The sequence below is a fragment of the Bubalus bubalis genome, chromosome 22 (genome assembly GCF_019923935.1).
Source record: "Bubalus bubalis isolate 160015118507 breed Murrah chromosome 22, NDDB_SH_1, whole genome shotgun sequence".
Lineage (NCBI taxonomy): Eukaryota > Metazoa > Chordata > Mammalia > Artiodactyla > Bovidae > Bubalus > Bubalus bubalis.
Genome location: NC_059178.1, coordinates 24,911,488 through 24,936,931, shown reverse-complemented (window position 1 = coordinate 24,936,931; position 25,444 = coordinate 24,911,488). Strand labels below are relative to the sequence as shown.

The window sequence follows — 25,444 nt, the reverse complement described above, 5'->3', positions numbered from 1 at the left end:
CTTAATAGTACTGAGTGACATATTCAAGTTAACTTTTTTGTTACCTGGGGGCTCAGCATGTCATCCCTGAAGGACAGAGCCTCCCTGGTACCTGGATTCAGCAACCTCAGTGCTGAGCAGAGTTTTCTTTCTTTTTAAATTTTATTTATTTATTTTCGGCTGTGTTTGGTCCTTATTGCCGAGCAGAATTTCTCTAGTTGCAGACAGCAGGGGCTACTTCCTAGTTGGAGTGTGTGGGCTTTCTCGCTGCAGTTGCAGCTCCCAGGCTCCAGAGCACAGGCTTAGTAGTTGGGGCACATGGGCTGCTCCCCGCAGGGACATGTTCTAAAGTTGCACGGTGGAGGCAGGGTGGGGACCCTGGGTGCCATCGTCCAGGCCAGCCCACGTCTCCTCTGTGTCTCCCCAGAACAAATGCGGACTCACAGGTCCACGAGGACAGGGGAGGGCCAGCCGTGAGCCAAGAAGGACTCTGCCTCCTGACCAGTCCTCTCCCTTTTTTCTTTCCCCCTGTCTTCTTTGCTGGCCTGTGTTGCCTTTTCACCTTGCTCAGATCCAGGTGACAAAGGCCCTCATGTGTTGATGCCAGTTCTTGGCCTGGTGTGAGCCTATGGGATTTTAGGATTGGGTCCTATTGGAAAAGGCCCCGATGCTGGGAAAGATTGAAGGCAAAAGGAGAAGGGGGAAGCAGAGGATGAGATAGTTGGATAGCATCACCGCCTTAATGGACATGGATGTGAGCAAACTCCAGGAGATAGTGGAGGACAGAAGAGCCTGATGGGCTGCAGTCCATGGGGTTGCAAAGAGCCGGACACAGCTTAGCAACTGCATAATAGCAACTGCATAACAGCAACAACAACGCAGCTGGGACTTACTGCCTGAGGAGAGGAGAGCCAGGGCCTGATCCCAGGGAAATGGGAAGTCTGAAGTGGTCAGTGGGACACGCTTTGAACCTTCCCAGAGATAAGGAGTTGGTAGATAAGGAATTACCCAGGCCAGTCCTGCTATTTATAACCCCCACCCCCTCCCCCCAGGCCCACACAGCTCCCAGATCTCTGGAATGCTGGGGAAAGGTCAGGGGACCCTGTGTGTGCTCATAGGATGATTGTCCCTCCTAGTGACAGTTCTGTCTGGACTGTGCTTTGTAACAACAGATCGAAGCAGATAGTTCCAGTTGATTTGCAGCTCCTGGGCGGCGTGGGAAGCTGTGTTAACTCCTTCACGCTTGGCTGTGGAAAGAGGGGTTGGGGTGAATGCCTGTAAAGGGAAGGCGGCTCCCACAAGATGCTCCTTTTGGAATGAATCCATCGTCGTGAGAGTAGAACACATGGACTTGCGGGAACTCCATTGATTGAGAAGAGTTAACAATACGCAGGCCGAGACTGTCCATTCTTGCAGCGCATCCAGGTCTGGGAGAACCTGAGTGTCAGGGGTCACTGGGTGAGTTTAGAGCTCAGGTCACAGCGCCCTGTGAAGAGTCCTCAGCACATTTATTGAGTGCTTACTGTGTGCAGCAGTGACTCAGTGGACATGAGTTTGAGCAAACTCCGGGAGATGGTGAAGGACAGGGGAGCCTGGCGTGCTGCAGTCCCTGGGGTCGCAAAGAGTCGGACACGACTTAGTGACTAAACAGCCACTGTGTGCAGGGCTCCGTGAGGCATGAGGAGGTGAGTAGCACGACCCTGGCCTTCTGGGCATTTCTAGGCCCAGGTCTGGGGGTGGGGGAGTGGCACACACAGGCCTGCAGAGAGGGTGAGCGAGATGGTGTGTCAGGCTCGTCCTTGTAGTTCACTGACTCTTACTGGGCCCGTCTTGTGTGGGAGTGACGAGCTTCTGTGTGTGAAGCGCCAGGATGACCGTGCATGCGACAATGACAGTCTGAGGGGGACAAGCAGGCAGAGATGGTCACGGCCACCGTGCAAGTCAGGGAGCGCTTCTCTGAGTTGATGAGGCCTTCTCATCAAGGTTGAGTAGGTTGCGAGTTCATAGGCCAGTAGGGTGAAGGGTGAGATGGAGTGATGAGAGAGACTTCTGAAAGGGGGCGATACTGGAGCTTGTACCTAGTGGTGAGTTGTTGCTCAGTCCCTCAGTTGTGTCCGACTCTATGCGACCCCATGGACTGCGGCACGCCAGGCCTCCCTGTCCTGCACCATCTCCCAGAGTTTGCTCAAACTCACGTGCATTGAGTTGATGATGCCATCCAACTATCTCATCCTCTGTCGCCCCCTTCCCCTCCTGCCCTCAATCTTTCCTAGCATCAGGGTCTTTTCCAGCGAGTCAGCTCTTCACATCAGGTAGCCAAAGGATTGGCGCTTCAGCATCAGTCCTTCCAACGAACATTTAGAGTTGATTTCCTTTAGGACTGACTGGTTTGATCTCCTTTCAGTCCAAGGGACTCTCGAGAATCTTCTCCTGCACCACAGTTTGAAAGCATCAATTCTTCGGTGCTCAGCCTTCCTTATGGTCCAACTCGCACATCTGTACATGACCACTGGAAGGGTTCAGAGAAGCAGGAGGGGAGGGCGTCCCTGCTGAGGGGTGGAATGGACCTGCTGTTTGCTGCTGTGTAACAGCCGACCCCAGACCTTGGTGGCTTAAACAACAAGGCACACTTTCCATTGTTCTGCGGGACAGGAACTGACTTGGCAGCTCTTCCGCTCCACTTGACATCAGCTCAAGTCACTCACTTGGCTGTGGTCAGGGGACCAGTGGGCTGGGCTGGGCTGAGCTGGAAGTTGCAGGAAGACTGGCCACGTATTCCTGCGCACGGCCATCCTCTCTCTCCATGTGGTGGACGTGCGCCTCCTCTCAGCATGGTGGTCTCGGGGAGTCACACTTACCACAAGGCAAAAGCAGGAGCCCCTTCCAGGCGAGGCCCGGAGCTGGCACCACGTCCCTTCTGCCACGTCCCATTGTTCAAAACAAGTCACCCTGAGAGATGACGCGGCTTGTGTGTTGGGAGGGGAGGAATATTAATGATTGTCATCATTGCTCCTACTGCAAGCCAGGGTGCAGAGCTGAGGGTGCAGGACATGGTCACCAGAGGCCAGACTGCTGGGCCAGGGACCTAGACTCTGCTGTTTCTGCCCCATGTGCTTCCCTGTGCAGGGAGCCCATTCTCTTCTTTGGAAGCACCCAGAGGGAGCTGAACTACCCAGCTGGCAGCGGGTGGGGAGGGGAGGGGAACCAGAGCGGCCTCAGCCAATGCTGAAATCAGTCCCAGTCTCTTTGTATCCCTCACATCAGTGCAGACGTTCTTCCCTGGGTCTTAAAAGAGACTCTCGAGACTATATACAAATGTTTGGTTACTTTTTTGGACAGAAGGTCCCTGCCTTTCATCCAGGACTTGGAGAGGTGCCTAACTTCTAAAAGGTAAAGAACTAGTGTATTTTTTTGGCTGCATCTTGCAGCTTGTGGGATCTTAGCTCCTCAACCAGGGATTGAACCCACATCCCCCGCAGCAGAGGTGCAGAGTCAACCACTAGACTACCAGGGAAGTCCCTAGGACCACTGTATTTTTGTGACTGTCTCATCGTCCACTCTGTGAGGTGGGTGTCATGCCCTTTCCTGGGCCCCGTGCACCCCACTCCCCTTCATTCATACAGTCATTCATTTAACAAATACTCAGTCATGTCCTCACACTGGAGTTTTAGCCCTTGCAGGATCTAGGGGGGGAAGTCAGGTAATGCACAGCCCAGCAAATAAAGGTCTGATTTCTGCAGGCAATCAGTGTGCGGGGAAAGATAAGCAGAGGAGGTGACAGAGAACAGGGGACTTGGTGTTTTAGATGAGAAGTCAGGGAAGGTTGCTCAGTGGAGACGACCTTTGAGCAGAGGCATGAGTAAGATGAGGGAATGAGCCTTGTGGAGATCTGTTCCTGGCAGAGGGAACAGCATGTGCAAAGGTCCTGAGGCAGGGATGTCTTTGTCCTGTTTGAGAACTCAGGACGTCAGTTTGATCAAGTCCATGAGCAAGGGGGAAGGTCACAGGCAGTGAGGTCAGGGGGTAGGGGTCAGATCAGGTAGGATTTTGTAGGCTGAGATGACAGATTTGGATTTTAAGTATCATGAGAAACTCTTGGAGAATTTTGAGCCAGGAAGTGATTATTATTTCCCAAGTTTGCAATCCCAGCTACTCTACACATTCTTTGTGACTTTGGACAAATTATTTATCTACTTAGCTGTTAATTGGAGAGAATCATGGTAATAGTGATACTTCAAGAAGTTAGCATGATAATTATTGTTCCTGTGCATGCTAAGTCATTTGAGTTGTGCCTCACTCTTTGAAGCCCCATGGACTGCAGCCCACCAGGCTCCTCTATCCATGGGATTCTCCAGGCATGAATAGTGGAGTGGGTTGCCATGCCCTCCTCCAGGGGATCTTCCTGACCCAGGGATCAAACTCGCGTCTCTGCATGGGCAGGGATGTTTACCACTAGCGCCGCCTGGGAAGCCCCCCTGTTCCTAAGGAGTATTTTTTTTCTTTTTCTATTTTTTGGCTGTTCTGTGTGGTATGCAGGATCTTTGTTCCCTGACTGGGAATCAAACTTATGCCTCCTGAAATGGAAGCAGGGAGTCTTAACCACTGAATACAGAGAAGTCCCAGTAGTGTATTAAACAGTGACTGGCCCTTGGTCATCCCTCAGTATCAGCGTGACTGTGACCCTCTGTCCCCTCTGCTGGACATCCCTTCTGCTTCTGGCTGAAATCCTCTCCTCTTCTTTCAAGCATGCAGCCTCAGAGCAGTGAAGGTGGGCTCGCCCGCACTGCAGGACGTGGGATGAGAACCTTAGGTGTTCTGCTGAATGTTCTAGGGATCCAGAGGGTTTTGTTCTTTCCTTCTTTTTCTTGTTTTCTTGTCTAAATTGGGACTGAAGTGTAAAGTGTAAAAAGCTGAGAAATCTCCCCTCCCTAGCATTTAGGTTCTTGTTTTTCTTATTTAGTCGCTCAGTTGTGTCCAACTCTTTGTGACCTCATGAACTGAAGCCCGCCAGGCTCTTCTGTCCATGGAATTCTCCAGGCAAGAATACTGGAGTGGGTTGCCATTTCCTTCTCCAGGGGATATTCCTGAGCCAGGGATCAAACCCAAGTCTCCTGCTTGGCAGGTGGATTGTTTACCTCCAGGGAAGCCCAGCATTTAGGATTCATGGTTAGTAAATCAGGTTCTGAACGACAAGGGGATGGGGAAGTCCTCTATTCTGTGGATGTGGCCTCAGAGGTCTGGACCTCTGTTCCTGTTCCGCCCACCCCCTCCCCCGGCTCCCTGTCCCGTTCTTTTAGCTGCTGCTTGTCCACAGGTGCCCGGTCCCCATGCTACTGTAGTTACTGAGGGGGGCAGCTCCAGGCCCTGCCCCCCCACCCCAGCACGGCTCAGAGGCCGAGTCTGCTTCCTGCTGGGGCCCTGGGACCACCTGGCCTGCCCCACAGCCTCTGAGCCCACACAGCCTCCGCATCACCCATCTGATCAGATACTGAGCCCGGGGCAGACTCGGGCATTTCTGCTGTTCCCCTTTCACTTGGGGATAGTAGGCGAGTTCCTGGTATTGAGAAGCCTGGGGATCCCACAGAGCTGAGCCAGGCAGAAGGACAGTCTCTGTGCCAGGGTAGCCCTCCTCCCCCACCTCATGGTTCCAAGAAGGGCCTTCCTGCCAGACACGCAGGACTGTTTCCACACACCCCAGGGACTGCTTCCTCTTTCCAATCTGCCACCCCTTCTTCTGCAGATGTCTTCAGGCAATTTCTTGTAAGTACTTAAATTTTTTTTTTTTTGCATATAGTTGATTTACAATGTTATGTTAGTTTCAGGTGTACAGCAAAGTGGTTCAGTTATACAGCCACATATGTTCATTCTGTTTCAGATCCTTTTCTCATATAGGTTATCCTGGAATATTGAGTAGAGCTCCCTAGGCCATACAGGAGGTCCCGTAGGTTATGTACCTTATATATAGTAGTGTGTGTGTGTTCATCCCAAGACCTGATTTATCCCTCACCCGTGTGTTTCCCCTTTAGTAACCATAAGTTTGTTTTTAATATCTGTAAGTCTGATTCTGTTTTGTAAGTTCAGTTGTTTCATTTTTTAAAAAAATTGGGTTCCACATATAAGTGATGTCATATACTATTTGTCTTTCTCTGTCTGGCTTACTTCACTTCGTATCATAGTCTCTAGATCCATCCATGTTGCTGCAAATGGCATTACTTCATTCTTTTTCTAAAATTTATTTTTATTTATTTGGCTGCCCTGGGTGTTAGTTGAGGCATGTGGGATCTAGTTCCCTGACCAGGGATTGAACCCGGGCCCCATGCATTCACAGTGTGGAGTCTTTTCCACTGGACCACCAGGGAAGTCCTGTATTTCTTTCTTTTTAATGGCTGAGTAATATTTCATTGTGTATATATATCACATCTTCTTTATCCATTCCTCTATCCATGGGCATTTAGGTGGCTTCCATGTCTTGGCTCGTGGAAATAGTGTTGTGGTGAACACTGGGCTGCATGTATCCTTTTAAATTATGGGTTTGTTTTTTTTTCAAATACATGCCCAGGAGTGGGATTGCTGGATCATGTTATTGTTGTGGTTCAGTCGCTAAGTCATGTTCTCTTTGCCCACCAGGCTCCTCTGTCCTCCATTATCCCCTGGAGTTTGTTCAAATTCATGTCTGTTGAGTCTATGCGCTGGATCATATAGTAGTTCTAGTTTTAGTTTTGAATGGTATTAATAACATTTCATTTGGGGGTGCTACAGATTTAAGAACCCCATCTTTATCCAGTTGCTTAGCCTAAGCTGTGCTGTAAGAATGAAAAAAACACAGGTTTTTCAAATCAGCTCAGTTCAGTCGCTCAGTCGTGTCCAACTCTTCTCGACCCCATGAATTGCCTATCACCAACTCCCGGAGTTCACCCAAACTCACGTCCATCGAGTCGGTGATGCCATCCAGCCATCTCATCCTCTGTCGTCCCCTTCTCCTCCTGCCCACAATCCCTCCCAGCATCAGACTCTTTTCCAATGAGTCAACTCTTCGCATGAGGTGGCCAGAGTACTGGAGTTTCAGCTTCAGCATCAGTCCTTCCAATGAACACCCAGGACTGATCTCCTTTAGGATTGGCTGCTTGGATCTCCTTGCAGTCCAAGGGACTCTCAAGAGTCTTCTCCAACACCACAGTTCAAAAGCATCAATTCTTCAGCACTCGTAAAGCCTGGCAGGGGAAGAGTGGCCTCATGCCAGTGTTATGACAGTTTTGGCCTTCAACTTGAAATTGGTTGAGATTGAGGCCAGTGTAGGTCCCAGATAGCATGATGGAGTCAGTCCGAGTGTCATAAATACATAAAGGCTGCATAAACCGCGCAGACTCAGACCACACTGCCTCTGGACGATACCTGCCCTTCTGCTCTGTGAGCATCTGGTTTCTGTAAAGCTCGTCAGTTGGTGAAAGCAGCGGCTGCTTTTCTCCGTCTGAACCTTGACTCGAGGACTGCTGTGTCCTTGGCACCAGGCTCTCCCACAGCTGTGCACAGTCCCTTGCGAGCTTGATAGAAATAAGGACTCTGGGCTCCCTCGGGAGACTCCTGCTCAGCAGGGGTGAAGTCAGTTCCAGCAATTTGTCATTAAATTTGTAATTAAAACAGAGAACCCCCCCAGCTCCCATCATGGAAGCGGAAGGCAGACCCCCCTCAGAGGCAGCTGGGCCAGAGAGAAGCGGAGAAGCGGGGGGTGGTGGGGAGGGTGGGAAGGGAGGGAAAGCCCTGGGTGCGGAGCCGCAGCGCCCGCGCCAGCTCTGCGGGACCCGCGTGTCCCTGACGGGCTCTGCCGACGCTGTCACTGTGCCTCCTCACGTCCTGACCGCGGCGGCTTTACAGCGAATCTTAAAATCAGGTAGACCCTCTGCGTGTCCATGTATAGCTTCAAATCAGCTTGTGAATTTCTATCAAGAAGAAATCCCCGGTGACTTTTTGGGTCAGGTCGGCCTCTCTAGGGTTCAGTGATAACAGGTGACCTCTGTTCCAAGGGCGCTGCCCCGCCGATGTCAACCCGCGAGGCTGAAGCTGTGTCTGTGTCAGTGGTCTCTAGGTCGCGATTTTCAGAAACGCCAGCCTGTTTGCCCTGTGGAACCTGATTCCAGGGGCCTCCGCATGGTCACACTGGGCGGGACTCCTTTCTCGGCGGGGCTCCGTGCTCTGGAGGGACGGTCAGTACAGGCCCTAGATAGGTCATAGTCTAGGTCATAGTCTCTAGATCCATCCATGTTGCTGCAAATGCTTTACTTCATTCTTTTTCTAAAATTTATATTTATTTGGCTGTCCTGGGTGTTAGTTGAGGCATGTGGGATCTAGTTCCCTGACCAGGGATCGAACCCGGGCCCCATGCATTGGGAGTGTGGAGTCTTAGCCACCGGACCACCAGGGAAGTCCCATATTTCTTTTTGTTTAATGGGCGAGTAATATTTCATTGTGTGTGTGTATATATATATACACACACACCACATCTTCTTTATCCATCAATGCTGTGATGGAACCACACAGCGCCCCCGGGACCAGCTTGAGTGTTTTCTCTCTCCATTCCAGCCAAAGCGCAAAGCAGCATTTCCACTGTTTGCTCAGTAGGACAGTTCCTGCAAACCCATGGTCTCCCCCTCCTTGCTGTCAGGGCAGCCGCATGGGGTTTCTGTGCATTGTCTCCCCAGCGGAGGCTCCTTCACATGCCTCCCCATCCTTTCCCCTCTTGACCTTCTGGCAGGGAGACCAGCGAGTGTCTCCTCAAAGCCCCTGCCTCATGCCCCCCGTGCCTGGTCAGTGCAGGAACCTGGTCCCTCGGCACCCCCTCTGAGCTTGGCATTTCTCATCAGGGTGGCGCGGGCCCTTCCCAGGCACAGAGCTTTGCCAAGCGCTGTGACTATCCTTCCACTAAGCCTGCTGTATGTCAGGATGTGGGTGGGTTTCGTTTAAAGCCAGATGTCCTGGGAATTCCCTGGCAATCCAGTAGTTAGGATTCCACGCTGTCACTGCCAAGGGTCCAGGTTCAATCCTTTGTCAGGGAATTTAACATCCTACAAGCCATGCAACCAAAAAAAAGAAAATACAAAGTCAGAAGTCTTGATTGCCATCTTTAAAACAGTCCCACCACCCTGACCTGTAGTTGCATTTGGTCAGCAGACACCCTCGCAATGCCAGGCAGCTCCCCAGCCCCTGCCTGCACTGGGCTTCTAGTGAATTGGCCTGGACATTTGCACAGTGCCTTGTCACTGTCAGGGATGTGGCCTCACACCCGTCACTTCATCTGATCAGCCAAATTCTGCCTGCTTGTCAGGAGACTTTGAGGGTTTAGCCTGAGTGGTGGATGACTCGGCCACGCCGCCAACACAGACTCTGACGTCCCCGCAGCCCCGCGCTGTGACATGACTCCATGGGGTTGCTGACAGTTTCCTCAGGCAGGTCTTCATCTTAGCAAAGGTTACAATGGCTTTTAATAAGAACTTTAGCGGAGTGGGAGTGGCCTTTCCTATCTGCTGTTGGCTCCATCCTTGGTGAGGTCGTGGCCCGGCCTGTGCACAGCTGCACAAGGCCACGGCGGGGGCATCAGGACGGAGACCTGGAGGCAGGCTGTGGAGCAAAAGCATCATCATTCCTCACGTGAAACATGGGCAGCCCCACTTGGTCCTTATGAACTCAAATGGTCACTGGATTAGAAACATATGTGCAGTTCGAAAAGACACTGGCTGCCAGAGTTATCTTCCCAGACGGAGCAAGATGCTGTCCAGTTTGTTTCCAGCGTGTAATAAATGTGTGTTAGAGACACTACGTGATGTGCTGGGGGCCAAGGCTGGGGAGCAGTCGGGATCCAGGGCGGCTTTCTCGTGCCGTCTCTGCTGTGATGTGAGGGGTGTCGAAGCCACCCGTTCTGCACAGAGTCCTGGACAGACTCCCCGTGGAGATCGGTGCAGGATATTTGGCCCAAGTGGTTTATTTGTTCATTCTTTCCCCTCTGCCTTCCACTTGCTATCACGGGCCTGGGTGTTGAGGGAGTGATGACTGAGAGAGAGAACCATCCCTGTTTCTAAGTTCTGGCATTGTCCTTACAGACCCTAGAAAGACGATTATCGTTAGCAAAGTTAGGGCGCCTCCTCTACTGGCTGGCGGGAGTGAGGGTGCAGCCCAGGGTACTGGCCTTTCTTCCTTCACCAAATACTCAGACGTCTCAGTGTCACGTGCCAGTCCCTGGTGACAAAAGATCATTAAAATGTGTCCTCAAGTGTTCATCACCCAGCAAGTGAGGAGAGGTATGAAAACCAGACAGGCCCTCAGAGCTCCATGGTTGGGAGGCAGGATTGTTAAGCGCTGCTGGGCTTCACAAGGAGCAGCGGGACTGTGGGGAGGGGCGTGTGTCGTCGAGGATTCCTGAAGAGCCGGGCCCCAGGGGCTGGACTGAAGGCAGCAGGAGATGATGGAGCAGGTGGTGCGGACACGGCTGTCAGAGGAGATTCGACTGGATCTTATGAACAGTGGAGGACAGCTGGAGGGTTCTGAGCAGGGACAATGATAAGGACGAACTGTCCTCGGAGAAAGGTAGGGAGGAAGGACCCAAAGGATGATTCAAAATGAGAAGCTGGACTTGGCCCAGATCAGGGTGCGTGTGAGAAAGGAGAGGGCAGAGTAAAATACGACTCTTGAGCACCTAGACGAGGTGACAGAGACAGATGGGGCTTCAGAGAAAGCAGGATGATGTGAAGGGTTTGTAGGGGGATAGGTACGAAAAAAGGTGTGAGGGGCTTGTATTTGGCTATTTTTAGGTGCTTTGTGTCGGAGAAGGCCATGGCACCCCACTCCAGTAGTCTTGCCTGGAAAATCCCAGGGACGGGGAGCCTGGTGGGCTGCTGTCTATAGGGTTGCACAGAGTCAGACACAATTGAAGTGACTTAGCAGCAGCAGCAGGTGCTTTGTGTACTGTAATTCTTTGAGGGTTATAGGACTGGGGAAAAGTCTTTGTGTTTAAATTACGGGTGGAGACACGCAAACTTGGGCTGAAGGGAAGGAGCCAGTGAGGTGGAAGGAGAGAGATGGAGAGGAGAGGAGCGATGTTGGAGGAGCTTTTCCAGCAGAGAAGGAAGGTGGGAGCCTGCGCTGCGGAGGGAGGCCAACTTGTGAGCCGAGAAAACAGCGTGAGGAGGAGGGGGAACAGACAAGGAGGGACCTGAGCATGCTTGGACTGGAGGGAAAGGAGACGGGGTGGGCCCCAGTGTCGTCTGTTTTATAAAAATAAAACACTTCTGAGGAATTTACAATGGAAACCACCTCCCCTGCCCCTTCTCCCTGTTACCCTTCTCATCCCAGAAGTGGCCACGTGCAATTCTTTGAGCTGTTTTCTCCACTGATGTTTACTTCCATATTTCTATATCAATTTATTAGCTTTAGATATCTCTATATGGATATTATATACAGTATTTGACATTATCAGCTGCAGACATTAGCCCATAAGGCTCTTTCATGTCTCACCCTCCTCCCAACAGTTATACCACAAAAATCAAGTCAGTATTTATACTATAAGCTAAACAGTTCAATAATAGCCAAATAGGATTGTGTTGCTTTCCTCTGAGTTAGCAGTAGTGTTATTTGCTAGATTTTATGTATCTGTCTTGGGATTCTTCTCACTCACTGAAACTCTCTCAATACCATAAAAAGTATCAGGTCATTTGTTGGTTCCATTTAAAAAAATTTTTTTTTTTGGCAAATTATGCATTTAATTTAAAAAAAAATTTTCAAATTGGAGAATAATTGCTTTACAATGTTGTTGGTTTCTGTTGAACAACAACATGGATCAGCCTAAGTATACATTTATCCCCTTCCATTTTTCAACCTAATTACCTCCCTCTGGGAGTTCTCTCTTCCCAACACAGCCTGGACTGCTTCCTCTCTAGACTTGAGAAAGCTCTAAGGCTTTCAATCTGAAACTTTTCACTGCCATCCTAGAAGTTTCTTGAACTTCTGTCCTGTCTTACACCCTTTACTCCGTGTTTCTTTTTTTAATGGTTTACTTTCATTTTGGTGGAGTACATTTTCCAATAGCTTTTTAAGAAAGGGTGCTTGAGAGTTTTGCTGGTCTTTAAATAGTTCATGGCTGAAAAAGGTTTATTGTAGTTTCACAACTGGCAGATATTTTAGCTGAGTACAGAACTCAAGGTTAACAATGATATTCCTTCAACATTTGAAGGTGTTGTTCTTTTGCTTCCTGATTTCCCTTGAGAGTCTGATGATGTCCTTCTGATTTGAAGTCACTACCCTCCATCCCCAAAGTCTGTAGGATCTTCTCTTTATCCTCAGTGTTCCGAATATGCCTTGGTTTGGGTCTTTTATTTAATAATCCAGCTGGGATCTTTTACAATTCTAATGAATTGTGTATTCGATTCTCTCCTTACCACCTCTCTATGCCCCAGTTTTTCTATTTACTCGAGAAAGTTCTGGATTGGAAAGAATCTAATTTTCCTAGTTTCTCTCCTATTATCCATTATTTTATCTACCTGGTCTACCTTCTAAAAAATCTTGATTTTGTCTACCAACTCTTTTACTGAATTTTCTTATTTTGGCAAGCATATTTCTAATCAGTGAAGACATTCTTATTCTCTCGTTAGGCCTCTTTTAACACCAATCTATTCTTGTACTTTGGATGCAGTGCCTTCTGTTTCTGAGTTTATTTGCCTATTTTGTAGAGTAGGCACAGGGTTTGTAAGAAACAGTATGTGTGGGAAAGCATGCAAAGAAGCAGTTTACTTCAGACAGAAGCAGCTAGAGGGTGGGCATCCTTGCCAGCAAGGAGTGTGTCTTACAACATGTTTATTTTCTTGTATTATCTGTTTCTTCAAAGTTCCTTTTTATTGCTTGGTTATTTCCTTCTCATCCTGTCCTTCACTGTGGCTAGTGGCGTCTCCATGTCTGAAATCCTTCATGCCAGTTTCTACATCCAACCCAGCCCTTCCCGCCAGAGTACTGCAGAGAATTAAGACTTGATGCCTTCCCACTGTATGGTGGGAATGAACTTATCTTCAGTGCATCTAGAATGGTATTAGCTCTGTACCTGGGGGCACTTGAGAAAGTGATGATCAGTTCACTCAGCTCATGTTCTGGAGGGCTTCATCCTCTCATGGAAAGGGTGCTTGCGGAAAAGCTTTCCTTGGGGCTGGAGGTGGGCTGGCAGCCTAGCTCTGTGGGTAGAGGGACCTGTGTTCCATCTGCCACAATCACCTTTGTGACTTAAAAAAAACTAGACTGGGGTGGGGGTACAATGCAGTTTCTGATTTTACTTGATCATAACTTTGGAGCTTTGGAACCTGGGCCATGGCAGGCACCCTATGGATGGAGAAGGTAGGTGGGGTTTGGCTGTTGAGGGTATCAGGCCAGTCCTGGTTATTCTTAGATGTCTTGCAGGCCTGCAGGAAGGGCAGTTCCAGGAATGTATTCAGAGTAGGAAATGGGGGCAGTTTCCAGGCTGTGTCTCAGCACTGTTCCGAGAGGGCAGGGAGTGTGAACCAGGAGGCTCTTGCAGTGGTGCTCCAGGTGGAAGTGCTCCAGCTGGTGATCTTAAGGCTGTGGTGATCCCTGTGCCTGCCGCAGAGGCAGCTCGCGCTCTCTAACACTCTGGGTCATGTGAGGTCTGCAGAAGCAGGCCCTCGGCTTGTGGTGGTAGCAGGCAGGTGCAGTTGCGGGGTCATTATGGAGTTTTTGCTGCTGGAACCAAGGATAATGTTATTTTGGGGAGAGCAACCATCATGTAGAAAGAGAGGCTGAAGACCCTCCTCTCTGGGGCAAGGGGTCCCCACGCTGTGGTGGCTGCTCTTGTGTTTACCAGTGGACCTGGCCCAGGGACCCCCAAGCACACATCTTCCAGGAAGCCATGCCGATGGGGCCTCACAGAGGGGCCTGTGGTTGAGCAGTCAAGTCTGTGGTTTTTAACTCTGTATTTCTTTTTACTTTCTCAAACACTTAGCGGAGGAGCCCTCAGAAACGCCTCAGCCTCCACCCCGGGGGAAGGCCCGGGAGGATGTAGGAAAGCCCTTGAGCCCGGCAGAGGCCCCCACGGAGCTGTCCACTCCAGTGCTGACCCCACTGCCGCCGCCCAGCACTCCCTCGCCTCCGAGGGACCCAGGACAGAAGCCCGTCCTGCCCAAGAGACGCCCCCCACCCCTGCGGCCCGGCTGGACAGGGCTGCCCTTCTTGCCTGGCTCCACGGGGGTCATCATGGAGACTGGAGAGGCCGGCCCCCCAGGCAGGATGGGGGTGTCGGGGCGGGGCCTGCCCCGGGGTGTGGATGGCCAGACCGGGCAGCGGCCCATCCCCAGCGCTGAGGGCTACGCAGGAGCTCCAGGTAAGTGCACCCCAGGCATTGGGAGGCTGCTGCGGGGCTCTGTGGGTCATGGGTCCAGCCAGCAGGGAACAGCATCCAGAACTGAGCTGTCCAAAGATGCTGCAGTGCCCTGGGCACAGAACGTCACACTTAGAGTTGCACCCTGGGCTATATTACTTGTGCCATCCAGGCAGCTCGCTGATCCTCCCAGCAGGAAGTGGACTTGGAAAACCAAACGTACTGGGAGCCTGGGCAGCAGAAAAGAGGAGCACACAACTAAGTGGGTAGGGTGGAAGGTCTGGCTCCAACATTAGATGTGTGGCTGGAGGCTGGAGGAGGCCAGAAGTTGGAAGAGGTTGTTGGAAGAGGTAGGAGGCTGGAGGCAGCTGGATGTTGGAAGTTGGAGGATGAAGGAGATAGGGGGAGGGATGAGGATGGTGAAAGGAGGTTGGATGATGGAGGTGGTTGGAGGAGGCTGGATGTTGGAGTTTGGAGGAGGATGAGGTTGGAGGGCTGGAGGAGGTGGTTAGGGGCTAGAGGATGTCAGAGGGTTGAGGGGGTCGGAGGTTGGAGGTTGGGGGGAGGTTGGAGAAGGAGCATGGAGGAGGTTGTTGGAAGCTGTTGGAGGTTGGGGAAGGGAGGAAGTTGGAGGAGGATGAAACACATTGGACGAGGGAGGAAGTTGGAGGATGGCTGAGGCTGGAGTCCGGAGGAGGGAGGAGGAGGTTGGAGGAAGAGGGTGGAGGAGGCTGGAGAATGGCGAGGATAGAGGTTGGTGCCTAGAAGAGACTGGAGGAGGTTGGAGGAGTTTGGATTTTGGTGGAGGCTGGATGTTGGAGGAGGATGGAGGAGGTGGAGGTTAGAGGAAGAGGAGAGGTCAAGGGACACTCGCTGTGTTTCTGTCCTGAGGTAGGTGCTAGACACGCAGCTCCTTGACCAGCACCACGGCTTACATTCTAACACATGAGGAAACTGAGGCTGTGAGCTGTGACGTGTAAAACCCGTGACGCTGGGTGGGGGAGGTCACATCAGCTGCCACAGGCTAGTACCACCCTCAGAGTTAAACCCATCAACTTCCTATAGGAAGCGATGAGGCTGCCGAGTGGGGCCGTTCCTTCTCAGCCGCTCCTGGCTCTTAGGCAGGGTGCTGCCTTCTCTAGGATGAAGGCTTCCCCTCTGTTAGTTCCACGTATCACGGGTGCTTATATTCTGTCGGATGATGTGTTCCTTTGCACATCCTCCCACTCACTGTGTGAGGAACAACCGGCAAAGGGACTCAGAAATGAGGGGCTGTTAAGGGTTCTGACAGTGTTTGCATTGTTTTCCAGGGTACCCCAAATCACCGCCTGCAGCCTCCCCAGGTACTCAGCCGAGGTGGGAGGGGAAGCCGGGGTGGGCGGGCCTGGGTGCCCCACCCCCAGACGTCACGCACGCGCCAAGCCCTGACGTGGCACACAGGGCCCCGGGCACTCCTCCAGCCGCCTGCTCCTCCGACGAGGACAAGGCTGGGTGTCCACCTCGCGTGGTGGTGTCCACCCTGAGGGGAAATGAGAGGCCGAGGCCGCCCCTTGGGACCGCACACAGGCCTGGGCCGGGCCTGACCGCGATCCTGTCTCCCCAGGGGCTCCGGCGCCGTCTCTCGTGTCCTTCTCCGCGGGGCTCACCCGGAAGCCTTTCCCCAGCGACGCCGGCGTGGTCCTGTTCAACAAGGTGCTGGTAAACGACGGGGACGTGTACGACCCCAGCACCGGTGAGTCTGCCTTTGCTCAGCTGCTCCAGAGGGTCTCCCGCTGCCTTTTTCTGAGCCAGAAGCCACTCACCCTGCTGGGACGGGTCTGCATTGGCCCCAGCCCCCAAAATGGGAGGCCAACCTTGAGCCTGGGCTCCTGCCCCTTGGGCTGTGGGTGCCTCACCTGCGAGAGACCTGACCCCTTGGTCCCCGCTGTTCCCCGGCCCACAGACACCAGCAGACGGGGCGGGGGCGGTCACAGGTCGCATGCACGCGGTGACTGGGGCTCTGTGTGGCAGCTGGTTCTGGGCAGAGGTGGGAGCTCCCGCCCAGGCCCCGGGTTTTAGCATCAGGGCTTTGCTGTGTGCTCACGGCCGGCTTCCCGGGCACCCTTGCTCCCCCCGCCCGGGGTGTGGGGACAGTGTCCACCTGTCAGGGGCTCTTGGCACTCAGAGGTGGGGACCTCCAGTTCTCCCACGGGCCCAGACGCCCAGAACCAGAGTCTGGGCCGTGGGTCTTAGTAAATGGGTTCCGGTGACGCTGAGCAGACGCAGGCCGTGTGCCCAGAGTGCAGGGCCTGGTCTGTCTCCTAGGCTCTATGATACAATTAAGAGCTCAGTGACCTGGCCATTGCAGGGCAGGTGGAAGACTCGGGCCCCCTCCCCAGAGCCCTCGGAGGTGGCCACTCCCACCAGCATGGGGTCTGGGCTCCGGCTCCTCCAACCATGTCTCCATAGCTCATCCCCCCACAGTGGGCCTGCCTCGGGTGGGGAGCAGCTGAGCTGTCTGCCTTCATCCGGGCTAAGTGCCCGCTCGGGCCGGCCATGACGGGTACACCACATGCTCAGGTGTCTGCTTTCCTCCCCACAGGGGTCTTCACGGCCCCGTACGACGGGCGCTACCTGATCACGGCCACCCTCACGCCCGAGAGGGACGCGTATGTGGAGGCCGTCCTGTCGGTGGCCAACGCCAGCGTGGCCCAGCTGCACACGGCCGGCTACCGGAGAGAGTTCCTGGAGTACCACCGGCCGCAGGGGGCCCCGCACACCTGCGGGGGCCCGGGCGCCTTCCACCTCATCGTGCACCTCAAGGCGGGGGACGGCGTCAACATCGTGGTCACGGGGGGCCGGCTGGCCCACACGGACTTTGATGAGATGTACTCCACCTTCAGCGGGGTCTTCTTGTACCCTTTTCTTTCCCACCTCTGAGGCGGCCGGGGAGCAGGAAGGGGCTGACAGAGCTCGGAAGCTGTAATATATTCAGTGTGTGTGTAGCCGGGGTACGGGGCAAGCTCTCTGCAGACACCCCGCCCCTCCCCCAAGACGGAGGTGGCCGGCGGAGCGGGGCACCACCACGCGTTAACGTGGCCACCGCTCCTGCCGCTCCAACTGGACAGCTGGACGAGAGTCGGGCGCCCCGGCCTGGCCGGCCCCGGCTCCTCCCCCGTGTCCCCCGGCCCCGCCTCTGGCTGGGCCTACCCGGTGCTGACTGCGGAGGCTCCGACCACTGCCTGGTGGACTGCGTCCTCCTGATGGACAACGAGGAGGAGGAGCTGCTGAGAAGAGGCAGGCGGCAGAAACTGGTGCCCACCGTGTCTGTCTTCACTGGAGCAGAGCCATCGCCGGCCATCTGTCTCCGTTTACCCTGCCGGCGGGAGAAGAGTTGAAACACTGAAGTGGCGCAGGCCACCACGGACCCAGGGCGGACAGTGGGCTGTCCCAGGCTTGGCTCGCCGTCCCCCACCCCCACCCCCGCCCCCACGCAGCGTTTGCCTGGCTGAGAGGATGCAGGAGAGATTGTCGTGTGGCTTGTTGGGGCTCCTTGAATGACATGTACGACTCAAGTGCAAAGACAGGGAGTGGCAATAAAAACGTAAAACACTTCCAGTGTAAGCCTGGTGCCTCGTGGATTGAGGGTTGCTGCTAAAAAGCACGACTGGAAAAAACGAGTTTAACGGCTATAGAAAGGAAGTGTGAACACATGGGTCTCAACCGTGCAACCGGCGTCCCTCAGCATCCAGGCTGTGCACTGCGGGATCGTGGGTGGCTTATAAAGACAGATCGGATGTGCCTGGAGGTCAGAGCCCCCCCACAGCAGAAAGGGGGGGCTCCTCCAGGGAGGCTGAAAGTCGCACTTAACCAGCACCTGTCCAAGCTAATGTGACTACTTGCCGCCCAGCTCTAAGAGACCTTGCACTCCCAGGGACCAGAAGCTGATCATACTGGGGCTGTCTGGGAAGGGCAGGAACCTGCCTAGGAAGCCCAGGCCCCATACTCCTCTGCCAGCAGCCACACCAACCCCCTTAGCTCCACATGACCTGCTGGCCAACGGAGTGCCACTGGGGGGAGGCAGGTTCCAGGGAGAGGCGGGGACCATAGAAACAAGTTGTCCGGCCTAAATCAAGCCACCAGGTTGGCTATAAAAATGCCTTTTGGAGAAGAAAATGGCAACCCACTCCAGTATTCTTGCCTGGAGAATCCCATAGACAGAGGAGCCTGGTAGGCTACAGTGCATGTGGTCTCAAGAGTCGGACACGACTTAGTGCACTATCTCACCCCAGAGATCCTGCCACATATACCACAAAAACCAAACATCCCCCAATGACCTTGGCCCCACTGTTCCAATCACTCCCAGGTGGGAATTCAGGCACATGTCCACAGAGGTCACAGACAACATACATACGGTTCTGTTATGTCCCATATATTACCCTTTCATGTCCCAAGGAAGACATTTTCTCTTAGAGATTTTCATTTAGTGTATCTTTAAAAAATCTTGTGTTAAACTTGCCTCCATCTTTTTCTTGGGTAAGGACAACCCAGAAATGGCCCTTTTGTCTCTGTGATGTTGCCATTCCCAGCTTTCTTGATAGGCCTAGTACAATCTTGAGAACAGGGTTGCTGTATGCTGAATGTCAGACGGTAGCTCTTAGCTTTGCCTATCTTAGGTAGTTATGCTGTGCATTTTTTATTGGTGTACCATGTTTGATTTTGTCCCTAATACCTTTGAAGTTTTTCTGAGAAATGAATAATGCAACATGAACTTATTAAAATACATTTTAAGCCTTTAAAAAAATAAAATAAAAATAAAAATGCCTTTTCCAGGACTGCTCGCCAAGTGAGATTACAGGGCGGCCGCTGGGTCCCTGAGATGGGGTGAGCCTGCCTCCTCACCCCGTCCCCCCAGCTGGGGCAGAGGGGCCCAGGATAGAAGGCCTGCGGTTTTCATGTTATACAGTTCAGGCCCCTCCTTCTGGGGCTCAGGGGTGGGGTGCATGCTCACCCTGTTTCTACAGCTGGGGAACAGGCTGTCAGCAGCTGTGGCTTCCTAGATATGACTCATGGGAAAAACCCTACGGCCGTGGAGTGTTTTCAGGAAACCCCAGTTGGCACATGGCTCTGCCCTCTCCCCTCACACCCCCTTCCCAGGCCTTACCCGGGGCCAAGCAGGACAAACGCTCAACGGGAACCAGACAGAAGGCAGAGACTGACCTGCCTCGCTCCACGGATGGCGCTAGAGTGGCGAGTGCGGTGTCCCCCTTGGTGGGGCCGTATGACTCGTCTACTGCAGTGGTGCGTTTCAGCTCTGTGTCTGCGACACGCAGTGTAGACAGATCACAGCAGGTCCTGCACTGACGCTGAGGAGGAGGAAAGAGGCTCACCAGGAGTCAGCATCTTGAGACGGGAGCGGCTGTCTTTTCATACGGAGAAGAGCAGGCTGGGCTGCACTCAGGCTGAGTGGCTCAGAGAGCTCGCTCTGGAAGTCAGTGGCCCGGCGCTGAGAGCCTGGGAGCAAGACATGTGGACCAGGGTCCTGGACTCAATCAGGCACGAGGTTACGACTTCTGAAATGATGGGGTTGCTGAGAAAAAGGTCAGGGTGCACCTCGAGATAAGTGGTGACAGGACTGGGTTTGCAGTCAGTCAGTCCTGTCTGCAAATGGCCCCATTTAAATGATGAGAAACAAACAAAACCAGCAATGAAGACCGAAAATCAGTGCCAACTGCAATGTGAAGTTACTCCCACGTTAGCACATTCATCTTTCTCAGTGAGCCCGTCATCTTCTGAACTTTTTCACACTGTGCAGTTTGAAAGGAAAGTAGTAGTTGTGATCAGTGACATGCTTGCAGCTGCACACGCACAGACCCACTTCTCACACCCGCTTGCCTCGCCCCTGTCTCGGCCAGCGGGGAGGGCAGCGCACAGGAGGGAGTCTCTTCCTGATGTGAACCTGTCTGAGTGATTCCCTCCTTTGCCAGAAGGGCACCCCACAGAGCCGCAGTCCCCGCTCCCCGACCTCACGCCCAACCATTCCATCACGAAAACAAGCAGACAAGGTGGGTGCTGTCCCCACATGGAGGCATGTGCTTGAGGGAGTTGGTGGGTTCAGCATGGGCTCAGCCACCCGAGGGGATTAAATAATACACAGGGTGTGGTTTTGGACCCAGATCACTCTGAGTCTCCTGAGAGCTGATGAAATCAGGAGGGCTACGTGCTGTTCACCCAGAGGAAGGGCTTTAATGCAAGGTGGGGTGCCCAGGGTCCTGAGGAGGGCTGGGGGGATGCAGTCGGGAGGATGCCAGGGGGTCACCCCTAGAAATTATGTAGGCATGACTGGATGGCTGCCTGGCAGAACCTACAAAGCAAGGGAGGTTAGTTCCTGCGGGTGGAGCCTCACTTCTGGAGTCAGATCTTATAAAAACAAGCACCAAAAAGAAGCCCTTTCTATACACAAACTTAAGTGTCAGCAGAGATCAAAATGCTAATTTATGGAAATTGGCAACTTCTGGCAAGAGTTTAAAGACAATTTAAATGTCCTCTGAAGGAAAAGGTCAAGACGCATTGAGTTCACATTTGTTTATTGTTGTAACATTTTGTTTTGAACATCAAACACTGCACCAAAATATGAGCCATTTATCTTCAGTTATCTTTGCCATAAAGTAAGTACTGATGTTGACAATTTCTGACAACTCAAGAAACGTATTAGTGGCACTGCTGTGTCTAATAATCAAATGTTGTCATAGACCAAACGTAATGATTAAATTAAAAGAGCAACATTTCCCCTTCCTCTTCCTTTTCCTACCTTTAAAACAAACCCCCAAAAGTAGTTTTCACCTGGAAAGAGCACTTACTTTAAACCAAAGCTCAACTTGTCACCGGTTTCATTAAACCTAGCATTCTCTAGGCTCAAGAGTTAACTCAAGGCTTCCCAGAGTTAACTAAGATGATACTCAAAAAGATGACAAAATCCCCTGGGAGAGTCTGTTTTCACCGACCTGCAGACAACGCAAATCCGCCCCTGGCCTGTTCCTTTGGGTCTGGCCAGTACCCCTTAGGACACACTCCATCTGCAGGGCCATGCGCGGTCGGGGGCACGAACACTTCTGGCTCCGGTGGGTGGCTATCACTCCTGGATTGTCAGCAGCTTTCATCTCACATCACACTAGAAGTTTTTTTCTTTTTCCAGCTGAAAACTAGGCGCTGTCTTACAGCACAGCAGATGTGGTCCTCACATGCAGGGCCGAGCCTGCCCGCCCTGGGCCCTCGAGCATGCCTCCTGAGCCCTGTGGAGACGCAGATGGGAACACCACAGCCGCACGAGCTTCCACGCGTGGAAGGTATACAGTTGGGTGGGATGCAGTCAGGAGGGACAGAAAGAGGGAAGGGGCCACGGCATTCCACTGGCAGAGAGAGTGACCCAGAGGCGGCTCCTGGAGATGTTGCCCACCCCCGAGAGCAGCTAGCGGCCACCGCTCCTTCTTAGCTCTCCTCCTGAGGTCTGTGTACAAACACACCGAGGGCATCTCTCTTTCACAGAAAGAACAAATGTCATTTGTAGCAAATGGCAATGGATTTTCAGCACAAACAATACTTGCATACACTCGAGCGATAGTCGTCACCTACGTTCAGCAAGAGGGGCTCCTTTAAATGAGGAAGAACACTCAGGTTGATCAGCATGGGTACCCAGCGGACCGGTGACACCCGCGGATCAATGTGCAGGGACAAGATGACACTCTAGCGCTGGTGGACACCGGGCAGAGGGGTCGGCCACCCCAGCGCGGGTTCCTGGTCTTGACCCTCTAAGACGCCCCAGTCCCGAGAGGAGAGCTCATCAAGGAAAAGAAACTGTCTCGTGAGAAACTCTATTTAAAGGACAACCAATGAAGGACGAAAGGAAGGCAGGTGTCAAGCTTCTCTGTACCACAAACGCACACACAAGCCTCTGCGGCTCCAGGGAATGGCCTGCACCGAGCAGAGGGCCAGGCCGCCACCGGCAGCCACGAGATGAAAGTCCCTTGGGCAACTATGATGCCACTAACGGGGCAGAACCGCGCACGAGGAACACAACCCAGCTTCCGGACCTGCTGGCCGTGACTAGGTCTTTAAATGATGCATCCCTGAACCGTTTGCGGTGGGAAGGTTTGCCCAGGGGGAAGCATGTCTGGTTTCCCTGGGAACACGGCTTCTGGGCTCTGCCTCCAACATGGCTCAGTGGAGTCCGGGACCTTCAACCCTCCACTCTGGAGAGCAGCCACCCCCGCTTCTCCAGCTCGAGATGAACAGTATTGTGGTGGAGCAAACTGAAAAGAGGAGTACCCCCAAAATACTGCACAGGGAAAGCAAGAGGCAGACCTGAAACCATGGTGGGGGGGAGCGGTGTGCACTGCTCTGCAGTGTTTCACTGGGTCACTCCCCTCTCTCCCTGACTCCGGAAGTGCTCACTGCTTTCTCACCCAAGGCGGGGCTGCATGTGGTCACCACTGGTCTCCAGGGCCTCCTCTCTTAACAGTTCTCTTGATTTTAAGCCCGAGGGGGCTGTCCGCACCAGCTCATCTCTGCAGGCTCGTGCTCACAGCCCTGGAGGGGCGTGTGGACGGGACCCTTCCTGGGTGGCTTGCTCAGCTGCAGGCACGGGGAGGGGCAACAGACACCTTCCCGGGACCTGGCCCAAGCACATGTCTGCATCTCTAGGCCTCCCTGAGAACCGAGTTTCCCTGCTGGCTAACCGACTCCTGCTGCCAAGACCACTCTCACGACGTGACACACATCCTGCAAGACCCACACCTTCCGGTGGGTCCAGGACACAACACGTCCCTGCCAAGGAACGGTCAGGGTGAGGAGGCGATGCTCCTTCCTTCCCCCAAAGCCCCAGGTGGCAGAGCCAGCATCCTGCCTCCATGGAGTAGGAGATGGAGGGAGGAAGGAGCCCACAGGAGAAGTGAGCGGGCGGTTCCGACATCATCAACTGGACCCTGATTCCCTACAGCAAGCCCTCCTCTCAGAGAGAAACACTCTCAACTGCCCAGTGGAAATTAGAACACTTTACTTTGTGCAACATTTGGTCCACTCTTAGCTTCTCTTTTCTTCTTCTTAAATTATGCAATTAAAGGAGCACCGGGCACGCAACTTGACACAGAGCATGTGGGAGGCCCGGCCGGTGACTGGAGCCCGGGCCTCAGGCCCGAGCCCTCGCTGCGCCGGCCGCCAGCACCACACGGCAGCCCTGGGCCCGGGAGGGTGCGGGGCGTGCCCGGCCCGGCAGCTCCCCAGCCTGTCCCTGCCGGCGCCCGGCGGGCAGAGCGTCGTCACACCTGTGGCCAGGAGGGTCCCCGCATCCTCTGTCCAGCAGAAGGCCGGCCGCCTCCCCTGCTGCGGGAGCCGCGATCCAGCCCCCCGCCAGGGCTGCCACCTCAGACCAGGTCCTCCAGGTCCACCTCGGGGATCGGCTCTCGCCAGTAGCAGAAGGAGCTGAACTCTGGGCATGGGAAGGCAGAATTCTGTTCCTTGTTGAGAAGCGGGAACACGTGTTCCACAAGCTCACTCAGCCTGTGGTACCTGGGAGTGGGGAGGACACGTACCACGACTCAGCACCTGACCTGAGGGCACGAGGGAGCAGGCTGCGAAGCCAGGTACTCAGATACCTCAGAAAGGAAGGTCCCAGATGGGTGCCCTCCTTCCCAGGGCTCCACCTCCCTCCTCAGAGTCTAGGCTCCCCAGCCACCCCTCTACAATGGCTGCAGAGGGGGGCACAGCCTGGCAGAGGTGGGGGATGCCCTGGCAGAAGGGGTGGACAGAGCCTGGCAGGGCGGAGGCTTCCAAGGGCGGGCACAGCTCTGACACCTGGGCCCCAGCTGCATGGCACCAGGGCTGAGAAGAGGGAATGCACTTACGAGGACTTGTTTCCTTTTGTCCTTTCTTGTATCAGCTCGCCCTTGGGGTTCACGGTGAAGATCCTGCAGTCTGGGACACCCACTTGTCTGTAAGCATAGACGTCCTGCCACAGAGAACACAGAACAGGGTGGTTACTGAGAAGTTCTCAGGCCCTCTGTGAGCCAGAAGCATCACAGGAAGCAGTGTATGGAGAACACATGGAGTTGGGGCAGCCGCCACCAAGGCTGAGCTTCAGACAGACTCAGACTAAACAAGGAGGCCAACACGCACCGCAGAGGGTGCTCGGGAAGCCAGAGAACGCGGGTGCCAAGGAGACTCCAGGCCCCAGAGTAGGAGAAGGGAAGCGTTCGTGGCTGGGGGGTGGGGGAGAGGCAGTGCTTGGATCTGGGGGGCAGATCCAAGGCTTGGCTTAGAATTCATGGAAATGGAACGAAGGCCCCTGGTCACACACGGGCATCCAGGGCAGGTCTCCGCCCCCAGCACCTCCCTGCTGCGGGAGGAATAAAGCTGATGAAGTGAGCACCCACCCAGCACGGGAGACCTCATTGCGCCCGCACGCCTGGGGTGAAGATGATGACCCGGCTACACCCTAAAGCACCGTCCTGCGCATGTTTCCTACGCCGCCCGCACGTGCAGCCCGGAGGAGACACCTACATTTGGGCGGTTCCCAAAGGCAGCGTAGAAGGGCTGCTGAGCTGGGGCAAAGAGATTCTTGATGTCAGTCAGACACTCAATCTTGAACTTCTCCGGCTTCTTTTCTATTACTTCCCTAGGAGAAAAACAGAAGTATCACCACCAAATCCAAAATGGCAGTTTTCCCTGGTCTGTGGTCTGAAAACCCACACCCATCCATTTTTCTAAATCCTTTGTAACTGGTATCTTTGTCCATTTCTGCCAGCCTGACTTTTCTCAGCTGTGTCTGACACAGACCAGGTGAGCGGTGTGCGATTTAGAGTAATGTGGAACTCAGACCCAGAAGCTCTGTAATAGATACAGTGCAGCCAGGCCCCGGCCCCCGCGGGCACACGCGTACACACACATGCACGCACACACACACATGCACCTGTGGAAGGCAGAAAACAGGCTGCTGGGGGACAGCATGAGGGGGCCGCGGGGCAGGATGGTGCCCTTGTCGTTGACCCAGTGCAGGTAGCCGCGGGTCATGTCGGCCATGCCGATGGCGCGGGCCGAGCAGTACAGGAACTTGTAGCCGTTCCTGGAAGA

At 53.7% G+C, this 25,444-nt stretch overlaps 2 protein-coding genes across 9 annotated transcripts in view; one reads left to right on the top strand and one right to left on the bottom strand.

The window, feature by feature from the left end:
- Positions 1-17,934, top strand: part of EMILIN2 (elastin microfibril interfacer 2) — a 58,588-nt gene extending 40,654 nt beyond the window's left edge. For both annotated transcript variants that reach the window (XM_006071067.4, XM_044934554.2), the window contains 4 exons: positions 13,967-14,344; positions 15,652-15,684; positions 15,945-16,073; positions 16,923-17,934. In XM_006071067.4, the coding sequence (XP_006071129.4) occupies positions 13,967-14,344; positions 15,652-15,684; positions 15,945-16,073; positions 16,923-17,260 (878 nt within the window). In that variant the 3' untranslated portion in view covers positions 17,261-17,934. The remainder of the gene's footprint in view (positions 1-13,966; positions 14,345-15,651; positions 15,685-15,944; positions 16,074-16,922) is intronic.
- Positions 17,935-20,890: 2,956 nt separating this feature from the next.
- Positions 20,891-25,444, bottom strand: part of LPIN2 (lipin 2) — a 91,966-nt gene continuing 87,412 nt past the window's right edge. For all 7 annotated transcript variants that reach the window (XM_044934557.2, XM_025273164.3, XM_025273163.3 and 4 more), the window contains 4 exons: positions 25,284-25,436; positions 24,875-24,989; positions 24,220-24,323; positions 20,891-23,884 (listed from right to left, as the gene is read on the bottom strand). In XM_044934557.2, the coding sequence (XP_044790492.1) occupies positions 23,740-23,884; positions 24,220-24,323; positions 24,875-24,989; positions 25,284-25,436 (517 nt within the window). In that variant the 3' untranslated portion in view covers positions 20,891-23,739. The remainder of the gene's footprint in view (positions 23,885-24,219; positions 24,324-24,874; positions 24,990-25,283; positions 25,437-25,444) is intronic.